At 41.7% G+C, this 19,100-nt stretch overlaps 3 protein-coding genes across 7 annotated transcripts in view; 2 read left to right on the top strand and 1 right to left on the bottom strand.

Annotated features, from left to right (window-relative positions):
* LOC130206906 (acylphosphatase-2-like) overlaps positions 1–19,100 on the bottom strand; it is a 159,330-nt gene that overhangs the window by 121,731 nt on the left and 18,499 nt on the right. The window lies entirely within an intron of this gene.
* sult6b1 (sulfotransferase family, cytosolic, 6b, member 1) lies at positions 683–7,777 on the top strand. Its single transcript, XM_056435169.1, has 7 exons — positions 683–878; positions 2,344–2,456; positions 3,380–3,469; positions 3,660–3,780; positions 5,353–5,453; positions 6,086–6,242; positions 7,218–7,777. Exons 1-7 carry the CDS (start codon positions 683–685, stop codon positions 7,343–7,345), a joined length of 906 nt encoding a protein of 301 aa, XP_056291144.1. The 3' UTR covers positions 7,346–7,777.
* On the top strand, positions 7,966–13,205 carry znf365 (zinc finger protein 365). 4 transcript variants are annotated; one of them, XM_056435156.1, is made up of 7 exons: positions 7,966–8,028; positions 8,844–9,346; positions 9,458–9,493; positions 10,247–10,544; positions 10,656–10,827; positions 11,395–11,441; positions 12,502–13,205. In XM_056435156.1, the coding sequence occupies exons 2-7, from the start codon at positions 8,854–8,856 to the stop codon at positions 12,731–12,733; spliced, it is 1,278 nt and encodes a 425-aa protein (XP_056291131.1). In that variant the 5' UTR covers positions 7,966–8,028; positions 8,844–8,853; the 3' UTR covers positions 12,734–13,205. The 4 variants fall into 4 exon arrangements, 3 of the variants coding, with proteins under 3 accessions (XP_056291131.1, XP_056291132.1, XP_056291130.1); XR_008834208.1 differs by having other exon boundaries at positions 8,844–9,493; positions 11,395–12,203; positions 12,502–12,592; XM_056435157.1 differs by lacking the exon at positions 9,458–9,493.

Here is a 19,100-nt window from a genome sequence, read left to right as displayed (position 1 = left end):
TAAATGAATACAAAGTTTTTTAGAAAAAGAAATAAAAACACAAACAAGGAACAACGGGAAAAGAATTTGGGGTCTCTGTTGCTCGCCGATTAGCGGGTCCGTCGATCCTCGGCTAGCCGTTGTGTCCTCGAGCAAGACACTTAACCCCGAATCGGCTAATTGAAATGTAATGTAAAAAGAAGAAGAAGAAGAAGAAAACCCCTTGAAACCGGCGCCAGCAACTTGTTTACTGGTCTTTAGTTGGTAATTTGTTTGTGTGTGTGTGTGTGTGTGTGTGTGTGTGTGTGTGTGTGTGTGTGTGTGTGTGTGTGTGTGTGTGTGTGTGTATGTGGGTGTCTGTCAGCATATACCTGCCATCAGGTAAATATTTTCCAGGCATATCGAATCATTCAATCTTTCATAAACATTTTACTGCTTGTGTTTGTTTATCTGTGTGTTTGTTTATCTCTGTGTGTGTGCCTGTGTGTGTGTGTGTGTTTCTGTGTGTGTGTGTGTGTGTGTGTGCGTGCTTGTGTAGTAAAAGGAGGAGTTCCCTGTGCCTCCTCCTTTTACTACAGCTACACACACCCTTTCTCTCTCTCTCAGTGCTGCTAGCTCTGCAGTGGATGGACGCTCACACAGAAGCTTCTCTTCTCTACTTTGTGGGTTAAAAAAAAGAAGCTTGACCGACTCCGGGGTCGAGATGAACACCAACGTCCTCGCCACCAGATTGCAGTCCTTGTTGCAGAAGGCGAAGGAGGTGAGCGACGAGGAGAAGTTGTACAGGTACAACGGGGTGTTGTACCCGCGCCTCATGTGCCTGGAGGACCACCTCAAGGCTCTGGAGAACATGGAGGCCCGAGAGGACGACGTCATGCTGGTGGCTTATCCCAAATGTGGTGAGTGGAAGGAAAAATTAAAATAGATTTTTTTAAAGTCGGAGAGTATCTTTTGTCATAAATGATTCATCGAGGTTGAAAAGCATCATTTTATCCATCTGTTATGACCTGTGACCTTTGACCTCCCTTCCAACGGCTGTTTGTCATGTTAATGATTGTAACACGGAGGATGGTGAACTTTGTATATATATATATTTGGATGTTAAAGCCGTGGTATGCATAGTACTTCGATCTTTTACTCAAGTAGAAGTAGTAATACTATATCATATATTAAAGGGGACATATTATGAAAATTCCACTTTTTTAGTGCTTCTATACGTTAATTTGGGTATCTGGCATGTCTCCCAACACAAAAACGCTGAAAAAAAACAACTCACGCGGCTTGTTGTGGTTCCTCTATAACAGAAACGATATGCTTGAGTGCGTCCAAAGGGATCACCACCAACGTCTTCGTAGATTTTGAAGCACGCCCATGTAGGGAGTCTGGCTACATGGCCTTGGACCGCCCCCCACCACAACTTTGCAGGTAAAGTTTATTTGAAAGTTGTGTTCATATTACAGACATGAGTCATCAAATAAGTCATAAGTCATCAAATACAACGATTTAATAAGTAAACAAGGTTTACACGCTAATTAATGGAGGTAAAAACGTTACCCCCGCCCCTGCTTGGTCACTTACTGTTGTCAGATAACACTTTAGTTTACAGATGGAACTTTACTCATGTAGCATTTATATCTTTATGGCGTTCCCGTTACTTGCATTTACACAAACACTTTCACAAACAGTAACTTACATAAACACACTGTATTTGCTACATACTCATACATGCACAAACTATTCACGTACTCGAATCTCTAGCACCACTATGCTCTCAAAACCGCTAACAAGACTGTGAGACCTTAGCCAATGTACAAACAAACAAAATGTAGAAGTGACATTCAGAAACGTCCTGTTGAGCCCTAACTTCTCGAACTTGTTCGGGAGCCTCTTCTTGTTCAGGGTCTGACTCTGGTTCAAAACGATATGGTTGCACGACGCTATCTTCATCTGCAGTAGCCATATTTCTACAAAGGTAAAGGTAGCTGGGCAGGCAGCAGCTAGGCGAGTGCATCTCGTGGAGGAGGAGGAGGAGGAGGAGGAGGAGGGGGGAGCTGGCTCATTAGCATTTAAAGGAACAGGCACTCAAAACAGGTACATCTGTGGGGAGGTGTTTTTGACAGGGTAAAAAGGGTGCTGTTTGAAATGATTCTTGTGGTATTTTGACCAAAATATGTTACAAACATTTCATTAAGACCCCAAGGAACCATATCTAACTTGTGGGGAAATGGGCATAATATGGGTCCTTTAAGTGAAATATTCAAACTGAAAACTTTCCCAATCTTATGGTCGAGTCGGAAAGAAAAATATTTATTCACATTGTGTGTGTGTTTGTGTGTGTGTGTGTGTGTGTGTGTGTTCCTGCAGGTTTTAACTGGATGGTAGGCGTGGTGAGGGAGATCATCACAGAGGCCACAGGGATGAAAACAGAATCAAAGATGCCGCCGCTGATCGAGTTTTTTGGACCGGATATCTTCGAGGTACATTTCTCTCCGGCCACATTCAGCTCACTAGTTTCATGACTTTGCATATAAAAAATTCTTTTCACACAAAGTACAGCTTCTAATCAAGTTTAGGAACCAAACCTTGGTAATTAAACTGGTGTGTAGGAAGTCAATCTGCAGGTGACTCTAAATTCTCTGGAGGTATCTAAGACAGATGTGTGATCGGAAAACACAAAATAAAGGAATTAAACAGAAATGCAGATGTGCTCTGTGTCTAGAACGACACGTGTGTTTGTGTGTGTGTGTGTGTGTGTGTGTGTCTGCGTATGTGTGTGTAACTGAAATTTAAGTGAAATATTCAAACCGAAAACATCCCCAATCTTATGGTCGACTCGGAATTTCTTTTATTTATTCACATTACCTGTCTTCATGTACAGTTTTGAATATCATTAGGGATGCTGCTGTCATGTGCTTCACTCTGTAACATGTGTGTGTGTGTGTGTGTGTGTGTGTGTGTGTGTGTGTGTGTGTGTGTGTGTGTGTGTGTGTGTGTGTGTGTGTGTGTGTGTGTGTGTGTGTGTGTGTGTGTGTGTGTGTGTGTGTGTGAGAGAGTGACATTTGCACTGTTAAAATCCTGAGGAACAACTTTCAACCAATTGAAAAATATATTTATTCTCTTTCTTAGCGAGAGTAAAGATGAGACAGTTGACTCTCACATGTGTTGCAATGCTTCCTTCAACCACCATTTTTCCTTCACTTTGCACTTTTAGTTTCTCACACTGAATCAAACCTCAGAGTCATTTTTGGCACGCTTTATGCTTATTTGAGGACAAATTAAAAGTAATTGCCTTCAGGTGGTAACGTGTACCGGCTAATGCTGAAGAGCAGCATCCACTTCTTTATCGTGACAGGTTCAAGTTGACTCCTTCTTTCTCCCCCGGGTGCTGCTCTCCCATCAGGTCATGCGTAACACTCCCTCCCCGAGGTTTCTGGGGACTCACTTGCACCCCGACAACATCCCGGCCTCCTTCCACGCGAAGAAAACGAAAGTAAGGTTTTTAAAAACATCTGCATGGACACTTTCACCTGATTCTCCTAAAAGAAGTCCTTCACTGTGGATTAAATCACTCGGAATATATTTTAATTTTAAAAATCGACTTAGTTTGTGTTCTTTCCTTGTTTCTTTCTGTGACATGTGTGTTGTATTTATTGTGTGTTGTTGTTGTTGTTGTTTTGTAGATTGTGGTGATCTTCAGGAACCCGAAAGACACTCTGGTGTCCTTCTATCATTTCTCCAACAACAACCCGGTCCTCCCATCCGTGCAGTCCTGGGAATCGTTCTACTCCCACTTTATGAGTGGGGTCGGTGAGAAAAGAACACACACACACACACACACACACACACACACACAGGCCTGTATATGACCTTGGATATCATCAGCAATAGTAACTCTTTAAGCTCGGACTCCTTTTCCTTTTCCTCGAGGCCACTTCTTGCCTCTCGATGTGATGATCCTCCCACTGCTGCTCGTCGTCTCACTTTTGACGGAGAAAATCACCTAAAATACCATAATAAACTTCTGCCAGACATCAAATGCATTTTGGGGATCCTATCTTTTGAAACGGTCCAGCAAATGTAACTTGTTTCCATCTCTTTCTTTTTGGTGAGGTGTGATCAGTGCTGACATTCAGATCTGGATAATGCAGTAAAAAGTGCCTTCAAAATAAAATCAGCAGTCAAATGTACTAAATCTCAGAAGTAAAAGTAGTTAATTATTTATTATTGGTTTAATAATTGCATAATTATGCTGCATTTTAAAGGAATCGGGCAGATGTTGTTAGACTGTAGCCACATCTGGGCTTCTTGAGAGCAGCTGTGACGTTTTTTATCTCTTTTTCTTTTTGGAGTCTCTGGATTTCTCCGTCTCCGTCAGCATGGATGGTTTCTCCGTCTCCCTCTGACTTCGTCTTGGTTCAATTGGTCCAGGTTTCTCACCGCATTGCTGCGTCCTCATTTTCTCCCTCCAGCTGCTCCAAATTTAGGGTTGCACATTTCACAGCCGGACTTTACGACTGCAGCCCCGCTGGATTTATGGCCGAATGAACACCGTGTAAAGCTGACTCAGCAGGGTGACTGTGGATGTAGCCAGTGACTCTTCGATATCAAGACACTGGTAAAAAACTGCGGTTGGGATGCTTCTCACGCCTTCACGGGGCAAAGGAGGGTTTATGAAGCACTTATGCCATGAGGTAAACTGAAAGTATATTGAACAACTTTTCAATTACAACTAAAAAGTCACATGCCTGCAATAAATAGTTTACGTCAAATAAAAAAAATACCAGGGAGTGTTTTATATTCCATGATCCAAACCGCTTCTCCTCTTTAGCCCCAGCCACATGACTCATATACACACAGAACAATGAAGGTGCCAACTGGAACCGAAAATGGTTCTTCGGAATGATGCCATAGAAATACCATTTTTGGTTCCACAAAGAACCTTTCAAACCACGGTTCTTTAAAGAACCATTTCCTTAAATAGTTCTTCAAAGAACCTATAATGGTGCCTCAAATAACCTTTAAAAAATGGTTCTTTAAGGCACCATTTCTGGTTCCACAAAGAACCTTTCAAACCAGGGTTCTTTAAAGAACCATTTCCTTAAAGAGTCCTTCTTTTTTAAAAGTTTTTATTATAAGACAAAAGACAATACATAGACATAACACCTAGAGGACGACAAAACAGTGGACAAAACATCATAAAGTCAGAGTATTGAAGAATGGTGTGTATCTCTCTGTCTGTGTGTGTGTGTGTGTGTGTGTGTGTGTGTGTGTGTGTGTGTGTGTGTGTGTGTGTGTGTGTGTGTGTGTGTGTGTGTGTGTGTGTGTGTGTGTGTGTGTGTGTGTGTGTGTGTGTGTGTGTGTGTGTGTGTGTGTGTGTGGTTCTCTGGGGTTCATACTTTGATCACGCTCTGGCCTGGGAGGAGAGGATGGAGGACCCCAACGTCCTGATAGTCACCTATGAAGAGCTGAAGCAGGTAGAGCAACACGATGACTCGGCTTTAAAACGAATGTTTCAGAATTATGTTTGTTATCATTCTCACACGTTCAAAAGTCACTTGTTTTACGACAGTTCATTCACACTGGGGTCACTTGAAAAAGAAAAAGAAACTTAGAAATGTCCTTATTTTTCAAAGTAAAACACTGTTTATTTCAGTGAGGATAACATTAAATTAATCATAAATACACTCTCTACATTGTTAATGTGGTAAATGACTATTCTCTGGTGTTTAATGGCATCTCTACATATGTGTATAGAGGCTCATCTCCAGTGTTCTAGTGGTACATAGAAGACTAACGGAGGGTTAAAAAAAACCTTGAAAACCCCTTTTATGTGAGCGCAGCTGAAAACAGTTATGCTGGTGAGAGAAGCTATAAAACTGGCCTTCCTTTGAGCGACAAGTTTGAAGAACACCATTAATATTTCAAATAAAAATCATTACTTCTAACCTTGTCAATGTCTTGACTATATTTTCTATTCATTTTGCAATTACTTTTTGTAATAAACGTGTGAGTTTTCATGGAAAACACGAAATTGTCTGGGTGACCCCAAACTTCTGAACGGAGTGTAAATTAAAAACAATCGCTGTTTCTGGTTCCCGTCCTGCAGGACTTGAGCGAGGGCGTCTGTCAGATCTCCACCTTCTTTGGCTTCGGCCTGACGGAGGCTCAGGTGCAGCAGGTCGCAGAGGGGAGCACCTTCACCGCCATGAATGAGAGCTCCGCCAGCTCCCACGGGGCTCTGGGGAACGTGGTCTTCAGAAAAGGTGCTTCATTCATTCTTTTTTGGGGAGTGTTGTTTTTACTGAAATTTATTGAACAATCTGCATATTTACTGCACATAGTGTTGCATAGATCTCCAGCTCTGCTCATATTGTCCCGAAATATTGATGCCACACTGTCAATTCTCTTATTTTGGAGATTTTCTACTTTGAAATTGAAATAAATATAAACACAGATTTTGGAACTCAAGCTTAAGTAAAGCTTTGCAGCATTTATTTGTGTATGTATTTGCAAAGTGTTATGGAGCCAAATAATTACACTGCTGCAAGATCCCATAACTCAGCCTGTCATAGAAAGTCAAATCGTCTAACTTTATTTGAAAAGGGAAACATAAAGACGCAGTCCGGCCTTTTGGGAAATGTGCTTATTTTCTGCTATTCCGAGTGAGATATGGAGATAAATAAATAAATATACACTTTTATTAATCCCCAAGGGGAAATTAGTTCTCTGCATTTAACCCATCCTTAGTTATTAAGGAGCAGTGGGCTGCAGTGAAGCGCCCGGGAAGCAACTGGGGGTTCAGTGCCTTGCTCAAGGACACTTTGACTTGCAGCTAATGGGGAGAGCGGGGATCGAACCCACGACCTTGCAGTTGAAGGACGGCCCTCTTACCCCACTGAGCTAAAGCCACCCCAGATGTTGGATTTAGTAAATAATTTGCCTTTTAAATTATTCAAAGCTTCAAAACAAGCAGTCCACAAACCGATGGGTGACGTCACGGTGCACTTTCTATTTTACAGTCTTCTTTTATGCTAAAAAAACAACTTGAATGCAGCATCGTTTAGGATTTTAGCAAAATTGCATAACTGAAATATAATAAAAAAAGATATTTGATGTTTTCCCTCTTTGTTAGCTTGAACATCAGTGGTGCAGATGCATAGTATGAACTAGTTGTTACTTATTTAAAGCTTTGAGAATAAATTAAAGAATTAAATCGGAGTGTTGTGTGTGCTGAGCAGGTGAGGTCGGGGACTGGAGGAACCACTTCACACCAGAACAGAGCAAAGAAATGGACGACGCCTTCAACAAACACCTAGCAGGAACCAGGCTGGGAGCCAAACTCAACTACCAACTGCACTGTCAGTAGGAAGCAAAAGAAGAAGACAAGAAGTGGAAAGAGGGAGCAAGGATATAGAAGAAGGGCTTGTGGGACATTTCTGCCCTGAGCTGAGTCTGACAGACCTCCCTCTCAGTGACTGCACAGATGCTTCTCCCTCTGGTTGGAGGTTCTTTGGAGGCAGTACCGCTTCAGAGAAGGAATAAATAAAATGAAGAAAGAGTCGGAGCAAAAAGGGAAGAAGGGCTTGTTTTTAAGAGTAAGCAGGAGGTCAGGAAATCTGAATTCATCAATGAACTGAAATGTAGTTCAAGTTTCATTATTTATACACAAGTTGACTCAAACATAGTGGAAATAAGACAGCAAGGCCCATCATTAGTCACGCCCCTCCAAAGTGGGGGAGAACCACTGATGTACATGATCAAAGTAATGAAATTAAAATAAAAAAATATTGTCCAGATTGCTAATTTGTTCTCCATTTTGTATGGGCCCATCTCAATATTATATGTTTTTTGTGTCAAATTATGAACTAAGAAGAAAGTAACAATCACGTCTGCCTCCTGTGTTTTACTCTGAAAGGGCCCACCGGATGTGATGTTGTTATTGATCCATTGCTAACTTAACGGCGGTCCGCTGTGTGGCTCGTGAATGAATGACATCATGCGGGCTCGTGTCGGGCTCCATCTGCGACATGACACCTTCAGACACTAAAGGTGAGTTTTTTTTTTTTTTTGTACCTGTCGGAGCGGCACGTCAACGGGTTTCTGTTTAAATGTGTCTGCGACTGTTTCCCGGTAGCTTGCGAGAGAACGTCCCGCGTACGTTAGCTAAGCTAGCTGCTAATGACGCTAAAGATGGTGCGACGTCTTTACGTGTTACGCGGTGGTTACATGGACGTTTGAAGTAACGTCCATTGCTTGTGTCGGGTTTCTTTATTTTATTTGTACATGCTCAGGTCACCTGCCGCCTTCCGAGCTGTCCTCCTTTTATTCATGCTGTGAAATTACACACGTCAATGTTTTGCTAGGCGCACACACACACACGTACACGTACACACACACACACACACACACACACACACACAGCTGCAGCAGCTTTGTTTCTCTTAGCTTCCATTTACCTGTAAACAGGAAAGCTACTGTCAAAAGTGTTCTGTTTTTATCATTTTGCTATTTCTGCTTTTTTTGTAAATATCTTTTTACTCTGTTGTTCGCCATTGTTTAGTGATAAACATGAATGGCATATTATCTAAGGGTTAGGGTTATCTAATAATTTGTTGTGATGAATTTAGTATTTAAATCAATCTCATGACATTATTTAAATGACTGTCAGAACAGTCAAAATCTCAAAGATGGTCATTCACACGTTTCTATATAAACCTGCTTAATTGATTAATTGGTTGTTAATGTATGTACAGATCTGTATGTACAGATTGTAAAGCACTCTGAGACAATTTTGTAATTTGTGAAAATGGGCTATACAAATAAACTGAATTGAATTGAATAATGAGTTCCTCTCTGTATTCCAGGTGTAGAGTGATGCAGCAGAAGGTGTGTTCCAGAGGTTCCGGTTCTTTCCTCTCGGAGAGGAGCGGCCAGCCCTGTGGCACCACCACCTCCTGCGACCTCCCCTTCCGCTGCCCCCGCTGTGGCGAGCACGAGCGCTTCCGCAGCCTGGCCTCGCTCCGCGCCCACCTGGAGTACCGCCACTCGTACCGCTCGCCAGACGTGACCCCCGGCGGCTTCAGCATCACCGGCAAACTCCCCGACCCGTTGACGGCGGCTATCCCCTGGCACGACATGAGCCTCCCGACCCGCGGGGGGCAGCAGAGTGCGTGGCGGCCGCCTCACGTCCGCTCCCTCAGCGATAGCCGAGACAGCGGGTACCCTCACTCCTACGGCTCCGTGAGGAGACGCACCCAGAGCGTCGGGGTGGGGACGCAGGCTGAGGAGGATGATGACGAGGATGATGATGACGATGAAGTGGATTTTGGGTCAGAAGATGAAGACGAGGAGGATGACGACTACGAAGGTGAAGAGAGATATGGTGGCAGAAACGAGGAGGAAATCAATATGTTGTTAAAAAAGTCTGAGACATGCCTCCATCACCTCAACCACCGTCACCACCCGTTCCCTCCTTTAGCTCCTCTTCACCCAGAACTGGACCTGGACCTGGCCGGTGCGTTCAGGTTCACTTTCTTACTTTTTGGACCACAGTTATATTTTTAGAGGGAGTTTTTCAGCAATTGTCAGAAAGTTTTTTAACCCTTGTGTTGCCTTCGGGTCATTTTGACCCGACTCAATATTACACCCTCCCCCCGCCTTCGGATTAATTTGACCCCATTCAATGTTTAATGTCGGTGTTCTTTCTGTAGTCAACAAACAAACAAAGTGCCTCACACTTAAACTTGGAAAACAATATTAATTCTAATAATTTTCTGGAGGTTTTAATTGCTGGCGTCAAATTGAACCCAAAGGGTAAAATATGTTAGTAAATATAAAGGTAACAGGAGGGTGAAACATTGAATCGGGTCAAAATGACCCATAGGCGGGGGGAGGGTGTAATATTGATTCGGGTCAAAATGACCCGAAGGCAACACAAGGGTTAAGACACTGCAGGTTATAATGACGAAGCAGGAATTTTAACTAATTGTTCAAAATAACTCATTTCGCAGAGGAAATGAATGCAAACTGAACAATAACCATGTTCATTGGATGTCGGGTTATCCTGCACATTGGGGGTTATTGCATAATTCTTACATAACCACACAAAGTCTCCGTTTGGAAGGCAAATGCCACTTAAATTGTATTTGGGGACGTGATGAACACGGTTCAGGAGGTTGTTCAGAGATCAATGATCATGATTACGGTATCAAGCACTGCAGTCACAGCTACCGCCGCAGTAACCGGTCTGCTTCCCTGTCGCCACCAGAGCAGAACTCCTACTCCGGCTCGGAGACGGCCGCGGTGCGCCGACGTCTGGCCCGGATCCTGCGGGCGGCCGACGGCACCATGCAGCGCCGGCTGGCCAAGGTGAGCACGGATCTGGCCCAGACGGACACGGAGCTCCTGTGCGAGCGCGCTCACTCGCAGCACCTGGCCCAGGAGAGGCAGGAGGTGGCGGACAGGGAGAGGTCACTGAGCCGCCAGGTGGACGTGGCCGTCATGGTGATCGCCGCACTGAGGGAGCAGCTCAACGCCTCGGAGAACGAGCTGGAGCGCCGGGAGAGGTGAACGGGGGCAACAGATGGCGGGGAGTTCTACTGCCCGTAGTATTTGGTATTGAGGAGATGACTGCTCTATTCAAGCGCTGTACTTAAATACCACTTCTGCGTCCCCAGGGAGGTGATAACCATCCAGAAGTTTCTGGAAGCGGCGGCTCGACAGGAGACGTGCGGGAAAGTTAGAATCCAACGCTTCATCGAGAATCTGCTGAGACGCATCGCCATGGCCGAGAGACTGGTGGAGTATTACCAGGTCAACGGCAGCCAGCAACAGTGCAGCCACTACAAGGTACAACAACCGTGTGACATTTACCAGAGTACTTCACTGAATGTCCATGTTGGGTTTCAAGAAGAATGCACTGCACACCGAGTCTATTTAGATACAGCTGTAGTTGCTCTGCAAAATAAAGCCACACAGCTGTTTATAATTACCCTGGTTGACTACACCTCCTAGTCTGGAGAAAGTCTCGTGGTTTTTGTGTGCGCTTTCAAATTTGATAACTTTTAAAACCATGACGCATTATTACTGACTACCTAATTAGTAGTAAAAAGAAATGCTCTACTTCAATCAGCGAAAGCATTCAAATGTAGTTAGAGCATCAAATAAAAATTAGAACATGGGCGGGGTATGTTTTGGATGAGTACTTTAACTTTTGACACTTGAAGTACATATTCATGAAGTTACTTAAAATGTAATGTTCTATGAATACTTATTCCTTATGAACACAAACGCACACCGACTTAAACACAGAATGAATCCTACATTTGAAGAGGTGTTTTCTGCTTTGGTTAATGCACAGTGATACGCTGTTGTTAAAATAAATGTAACCTTTGACCTTTTTGTGCCTCCCATCAGTACCAGCAGCCAACCGATAATGGACCTCACCGGATCACTAAAAGCAGGCGAGTACCTCCACATTCTCGCAGGTTCTTGTAACATCAACATGGGTCGAAGGTGGCCGGGTCACACCGTTATCAATGACGTCAAATTCAAAAGGACATTTTAAGATTAACTTTTGACGGGTACATTCTGTGGAGAACCTCAAGTGTTAATATTATATCTCCATTCAACAGTTAAGAAGACGTATGAATGAATGAATCGGTTGCTTGGACAGACGGCCAATCGGATAGCTCGATTGAGAGAAAGCTTTGTAGCGGTTATTGGGGAAAAAATAAAAACTAATGGTATTATATCAAATGACCTGCAGTAAACTTAGTGTGTATCATGTGTTAGTGTCACACGTGACCTCTCAGGATACTGAGCTGAGTTTAATATCAGGATTCATATCGGGGGTAATCCTCCACAATGAATATTCTGCTAAAGAGTAGCTGGTACAAATGTGACTCCTTATTATGACTTTGTGCAGTTTGAGTTCCTGTCGGTCACAAAAATGGTTATTTGTGGACACATTTTTAAATCTTTTTGGAGGTTATCGCTGTGGTTTTGTTTTTAGATTCATTCGTCCCCGTTATCGGCTTCACACAAGACATTTCCCTGCAGGACTTTTATTCTTCACTCAAGTTATTTTTAAGTGCTGAAAGACGAGAAAAGGGGAGTTAGTGCTCCCACTCGCAGCGTATTGCTCTGCCGGTGTCCTCCTCTGAACAGATAAACTGCTGCTGCTGCCGCTTCAGTCTGAGGTCACTGAGAGAAATTAGGATCCTGTAAGTCACAATTATGACTTACTATCGCACAATTATGACGTAACGGTCGTCGATGGACACATACATTAATTCACATTATTAAAAAGTCTAATTGTTGCCTATAGATGCTGAAATGAAAAGGAAACATTTTTGTTTTATCCTCATTAATGTTGTCTCTGTCAAATGTTGATCTCTATAATAACGTTATTATTAATAATAATACAGACACCACTACAGACTTTGTCAAAACGTGAAACAACTAGTCTTGTTTACATTCCCCACTTCCTGTCTTCATTTTGTTCATATTTGACATGTCCAGGTCAGCGGGATGTCAGCTGTCCTCGTCCGGTTTCCACGACAACCGGAGACACTCCTCCTCCTCCTCGCAGTTCGCCGGCCGTCCTCTGTTCTGCAAAGCAGGCGGCGGCGGCGATCAAGACCGGGAGCGCCGGGAGCGCCTGGCCCAGTCGTCCAGGCTGTTCTGCCGACCCGAACACCGGGACGACATCTGGAACCACCAGCGGCGCCGGTCAGCCGGGTACGAGGCGTAAGACTGTAGGGACTCGCCAGGGGAGGCGGGGCCTGTCAGCGGGTACAGCTTTACTCAACTATTGTGTTATTCCAGTGTGGTAACCTAAGGAAAAGTACAGAGCGGTCACATTCACGCCCAGCTTCTGCGGAGCAGTCGTGTCTAATATCTGGCCAGAAAAAATATATATGAACTCACATTATCAACTGAATGTGAAGAGGTCACACAACATTGTTTGTGTGTATTGTTGCACAGATATGTACTCGTCTCTGGGAGGATGGAAAAGGAAAAATTATTTCTTGTTTTCTGCCATATAAATGATGACTGTAAATGTAGATTGTATGGACATTTTAGAGGTAAAATGCTGCCTTCTATTTATTTGCAGCATGTGGCAAGGTTATTTAAAATTGCACCTTTTTTTAAAAATACACTTGGCTAAATGTAGTTAAGTCTGAACTGCTCCTCTTCATGCTTTATAAACTTGGCGAAAGTAGTATTGTATTTAGATTTTTTTTAAAGGATTTAGACTAAATGTTAGTGACTTTCGGAAATTGTACAGGATGTTCCAAAATGGGGAAACTTTACCAGTAACTCCTTACGGTCTGAAACATTTTTTTCATTTATATTCCAAATGTTGACAATTGTAAAATTATTTTTTTTATAAATCAAACTAGGAAAACTGTAGAAAATGAGAAATAAGAGTCCACAGAAGTATACATATAGAGCTCTTTTTTTAGCAGTCTGACCTCCAATGAGAGAATTCATACAAATTACTCATCACAGTAACTACTACTGCGTAACAGGGTAATGGATGTAATGCAATAACTATTATTACTGCATGACTACATTGACATCTCATTGTATTCCAGTACATCACATTACATCGTGAAGATATCTTATTCCCAGCACTGTTATTGAATATTTTGTACTTTTCCATAGATTATGATGCTGAAACAGTGTGACGTGTAACACAGGGTGCTTATTGAGTGGGATTCTAAGTGTGTGGTAACTTCCAGTATTCAAACATATACATTAATAATAGATTTAATTAATCTCAGTCTTTAGTGACGGCTACTTTCTGAATATCCTGAAATTCCATGTTAAAAAAAAAAGCTTTTGTATTCATCTACTGAGTTGTTGTATTTTGAAGAGGATGAAATGAGAAAGAGTTGTTGTTGGTGACGCATCTTCTCCTTTTTAGTCCAGTCGTCTGATCTCTGTGTTTGTTAAGCTAAATTATAGCATTGCACACAGGACTGTAGCAAAGAGATTTTGGATTAATTTGACCCATTCAATGTTTAATGTCGGTGTGTATATATGGACTTTCTCAAAAAATTAATAATGTGATAAAAGTTCTTTATCTTTCGGTAGTCAACAAACAAACATAAAGTGCCTCACACTTAAACTTGGAAAACAATATTAATTCTAATAATTTTCTGGAGGTTTTAATATTTCCTCAGGCCAAATTGAACCCAAAGATTAAAAGCTATGTTAGTAAAGGCTATAAACCCTTGCAGGGTAACAGTTAATTAGACAATTTGATTTCAAAATGACCCATACTAGTATACTTTTTCATGATATTCGGGTCAAAATGACCCTAAGGCAACACAAGGGTTAAGCTAAATTATAGCATTGCACACAGGACTGTAGCAAAGAGATTTTGGATGATGCAAAAGCTTTACGCATTATATATATATAAATATACACACACGTATGTGTGTGTGTATATATATATATATGTATGTATGTCGGCTAGTTATGACCTCCAGTCGAGTTGCTCCACCGAGTGGGAGGCGGCCCTGGATCCCGTCTGTTGGATTCTGGGATAACTATCATACCCAGCTTGTTTTCCTACGTCGTGTTTTCTTTTGTAATGTTTTGAAAAATAAGTTGTAAGCTAAGCTGCCAGTACAAACGTCTTACCTACAATACTTAAAGCTCTACGATGCAAGACGAGATCCACAAGGGTTTTTATTTCCGTGTCTTCTACAGAACCTGAGGGGATGCTGGCTTATTTATTTTTATACCTGGGAGCTTTTAGCTTCAGCCTGATAACTTGTACGTAGCCATCAAGTGCATATTTAGGACCCCTCTTATTTGGTTTGTAAAGCACAGGCAGGAGTTTGATGACGCCAGACCTGGGTCACATGGGTTGGAGTTCACAGATATACGGTCTGATAATTGTATATAGAGGGAACGGTTGGATATGTTGACGTGTAAATACTCCATTGTGATATTTTATATATTTTTTCGTGGTCCTTCGATCTTTTTGTACCCGCGTTTTGTTTTGTGGAATATTTTTGGTCTTCTTCTGGCATTTACCGACGATAACAAAAACATAGAAGGACGTCGGTCTTATTATTTACTTGGACAAAGTCAATAAAGCGTGCTTGGGAAGTGTTTTTTTCCCCCGCCTCTTTTCATGGAGCGAATCTTTGAGCTGAAGACCTTTTTAAGGAAACTGCATATTTTTCACCTTAAGAACAAGCCACGAACATGCAGGTTCAGTTTGGCCCACGTCTGGACGGCGCCACACACATCTCAGAACAGGGCTGCAGTTACAGTGACCCTTGACCCCAAGGTCAAGTGGGGAGAGCTGGTCAGATCTGTACAATATCATTGGTCCCAGTCAACGAGCCAATCTGTTTGTCTGACCTCACACTGACTGACGGTGACCTCTTGGGAAGGGAAGGCCGTATATATGACACACGCACACACACTCGCACTGAACAAAGACCGAATGTAATCTTGAGAGACGCCGTGTTTTCAGAACTGACTGTGTCTCGCCGTCCGGGCTTAAACTCGCACTCCTCCGCACAGAAACGGGCGGAGATCCTCCGCACACGGATGAACGTCGTATCGACGCTTTCATCCAACGTGACCGACAGAGCCGTGAGTGCATCCAGTACATCTGTCGAATGGACTCATTCACTAACTCCCCCCCCTGCCCCGCCCCGCCCGCATCGGTCCGTATACGATCTGTTTACGCTTTATTTTTGCACTCATCCAACGATAAGAATGTAAAATGTAAAAGACGTAAGGTATTCGGTGTGAAATGCATCTTGTGGTCTCGTTGACGGTGGTGATGGATATTTTGTATACAAAGCTCTATAATGTGTCGTCAAGTGGAAGTAGTAGTCCTACTGTACTTTGACTTGGTAGAACTGTCCTGGAATGGTCTTAATATCGAAATGATGTTCGTGATGTCGGCTTCCCGTCTTCCAGATTGTCTTCTTTCAAGTTGGTTTATTTCATTTCCAATTGGCATCGATTTTACATCTCGGCAGACCTTTTTTTTCTCTTTTAAACCTCATTATAGGAGTTGTCAGTCATGATTTAATGGAAGCCAAATTCTGTACTGATATTTTTCCCACCAGTTTATCAAGTTAGATTGATGTATAACCGTTTCAGTAATACCTGAGACTACATCGTGAATAGATAGCATGCGTCATCATGGGGCATCATAGATGGCCTCCAGGTTATTCAAGAGAGCCGTGGTGGTCAGACTTCTGATGGTGTCAGCCCCCGAGTGTTACTGCTGCTGTCGACTACAAAAACCTGCTTTTAGTTGTTTTAATAATAATAATAATGCATTACATTTTTATAGCGCTTTTTGAAGTACTCAAAGACGCTTTACATCACAAATTCAAACATCCTAGAAGCTATCCAATAAAGCATAACTAAAATTACAATAACAATAGATAAAAGCAAATGACAACGTAGAGCACACAATCACACATTAAAATCAGTTCTGAACTGGTGGGTCTTGATTTGGGATTTGAAGAACGACAGGTCGGTGCCGTCTCGGATGAGTTTGGGGGGGAAAGAGTTTTCATGTTTACACACCGATAGAATTTCCCGTCGGCAAACTTCAGTAATTAATGTAAAAGGCCAGTTTTCGAGTAGCCGGGATACGTCGTGGATAAATCTTCCAGAGGAAACCAGGTTCTTCTGATTCCTCATTGAAGAATCTCGTTTACGCAACATTTATAAGAAAAGCCGACCGTAACCCGGTTAATGGGAACCAGTAACCGGAGATGAACCCAGGCTGAATCTTCTTTTGTCTGGAGTTGTGTTTTTTTTATGCAAACGGATGCATAACTCTTGGTGTGAGTGAGTGTGTGCGTGTGTACCACTTCCTGCTGGTGGTGGAAGATGCATGAGGCAGCACGACTACATATGTAGCTATTGTGTTACTGTGAAAGCATGCTTCATATGTAGCAACCAACGTACTTATCCTGTTAACCTGAACTATTACATGTACTTTTTGTAGCAGAGCGAGGTCTATTATAACGGTACTGAACCGACTGAGGGCACTTTGCGTGGAGCTGTATTATGAGGTGATGTCATCTGGACAATCGGCAGCGTTCAGGCCCAGATTAGGGTGTTTTGAAAATGAGCTCCGAGAAGCTCGAGAAGTGGTTGAAAACATGAACCGAACAAGTGTTCTAACTGCAGTTAATGTTCGTTTTGATTCTGACACTACTACCTTTTCTTGTCCGTAGAGATTAAAGTTTAGTTTTACGTTTATGTGTAAAAAAAACAAAAGAGCTGTTCCCGCGCCAAGTTTGATCTCCTTCAGTTCCTCCCGTCTGTCCGTCGGGATTTCCTTTGCAGAAGTGATCTCTAGTTTTGTGCCTTCACTGGATAAAACTCTGACGTCTGTATAACACTGTGCAAAATGCAATACTGTGAGAACTGGAGAACTTTTTATGTCGCCATCCGTCCGTCTGTGTGCTCCCCGTCATCGAAGATTAAAGAACAAACGTGACACCAACATTGTTGCCGTGTTTTGTTGTTGTTGTTTTTTCAAGCTCTGTGGATTTTAATGCAAAGTTATCACGAAGGGTTGAATTCATCTTTTTTTTATATGATTTGTCTTTTAAAACTCTTCGCGTTAGTTTAGCCTTTTTAATTATTTAAATTAATATTGTGTTGCTGTATTTGAGTTAGTTTTTTAGTCTTTTTTCAGCCGGAATATCTGGTGTTTTGCTTTATAAGCTCTTCTTAAATCGTTGCAATAAAAATGATTTTTGGATACCGGTTGCACCGCTGAGATTCAATAATGATCGAGGATCTCTTACGCTTGTGGACTGGAATGAATGAATAAATAAAAAAAGTTCCATCTGTATTTTTTTAGGGGATAATAATAATAACGGGGGACGGAATGTAGACAAATCAGTTGAAACCTGAATTATGCTGTTTTCATTCATTATCGAAGCAAAGAACAATATTAATAATAATGCATGTAATATATTAATATAACAACTCATTACACACTTTAAACAGTTTTTTCATTGAATTTGATTTTTAAAATACTTAAATATTCTTTACTGTTACTGTATGCAGATACGTTGTTGCAGTACTCACACATGGCCACTTGGTGTCACTCCTGCTAAAGGTGGGCAGGGCTGAGTGGGTTCCATCAGAATGAGGCTTTGCCTCTTCATACCTCCCCCTTCTTCTTTAATTGATGTCCATAATTTCCCAGAATGCACTGTATGTATTCATACACAATGCCTCACTCGGGGAATTTAAATAACTGGTAATGTTTGTATTTCTCGTGTGCCAATACTTGATATTACGGTGATTAATGGAGATGTCGGGTCAAATATTCACAACCACGAAACACCATTGGTGCTGAGGAGATGAGACAAGAGCCAAGGACAGACACAAATACATGATGATGGTGATGATGATGGCAACAGTGTCTCTACTGGCTATGTTAAACAGCAGCTAATAAGAGGACGCACACACATGTTTGAGATGCACTGATAAATGACAACAAACTGATTTTTTGCAGTTAATTTGGGAAATATTCACCATATGTAGTCAGAAAAGATAACACCTTCAAGAAAACTGCATTCTAATAAGTAGGAGTGCAAAATTTGGTATTGTTCATCAATCAAAGCTAAATAAGTACAGATTTTTAACATTAAATGAAGAAATTAAAAGGTGAGGAATTATACATAACAAACACAACCTTTTTGATTAAAAACTGCTAAATGCTGTTTGAGTATTCATTAAGATGTGTGCTAAACAAGACATTTACAGTACATAAAACCTAATAAACATAATACTAATAGCAAATATAACCCCTATTATGCGTTTCAAACTAATCTTAAGAATGCTGTTTTAAAATGTAGATTAAAAAGTGTATTTTAAATACCGAACTACAATAAATATTAAATGTTAAGGAGAAAACTTCATGAAGAAAATGTATTTTGTAAAAAAAGAGGATGTTTCTATATTATGTTTATTGTTATTTATTATAGACTCACTGATTCCTTGATGTATCTACAGAAAGCTTAAATTATACCTCCCATTCAATATATATCTGTCTTTAATTAGCATTATATAATACATAAACATATAAGTGTCTTCTTCAA

Source organism: Pseudoliparis swirei, chromosome 17 (genome assembly GCF_029220125.1).
Source record: "Pseudoliparis swirei isolate HS2019 ecotype Mariana Trench chromosome 17, NWPU_hadal_v1, whole genome shotgun sequence".
NCBI lineage: Eukaryota > Metazoa > Chordata > Actinopteri > Perciformes > Liparidae > Pseudoliparis > Pseudoliparis swirei.
This window is presented reverse-complemented; position numbering and strand designations above follow the sequence as displayed.

Bases quoted from the DNA above. Each gene is read 5' to 3' on its own strand.
- znf365 (XM_056435155.1), top strand. From the start codon at position 8,854: ATGCAGCAGAAGGTGTGTTCCAGAGGTTCCGGTTCTTTCCTCTCGGAG. The intron at 9,494-10,246 runs GTGCGTTCAGGT...TGTCGCCACCAG, and splicing joins ACTGGACCTGGACCTGGCCG to AGCAGAACTCCTACTCCGGC. The intron at 11,442-12,501 runs GCGAGTACCTCC...TGACATGTCCAG, and splicing joins CACCGGATCACTAAAAGCAG to GTCAGCGGGATGTCAGCTGT.
- sult6b1 (XM_056435169.1), top strand. From the start codon at position 683: ATGAACACCAACGTCCTCGCCACCAGATTGCAGTCCTTGTTGCAGAAG. The intron at 2,457-3,379 runs GTACATTTCTCT...CTCTCCCATCAG, and splicing joins TTGGACCGGATATCTTCGAG to GTCATGCGTAACACTCCCTC. The intron at 5,454-6,085 runs GTAGAGCAACAC...CCCGTCCTGCAG, and splicing joins CCTATGAAGAGCTGAAGCAG to GACTTGAGCGAGGGCGTCTG.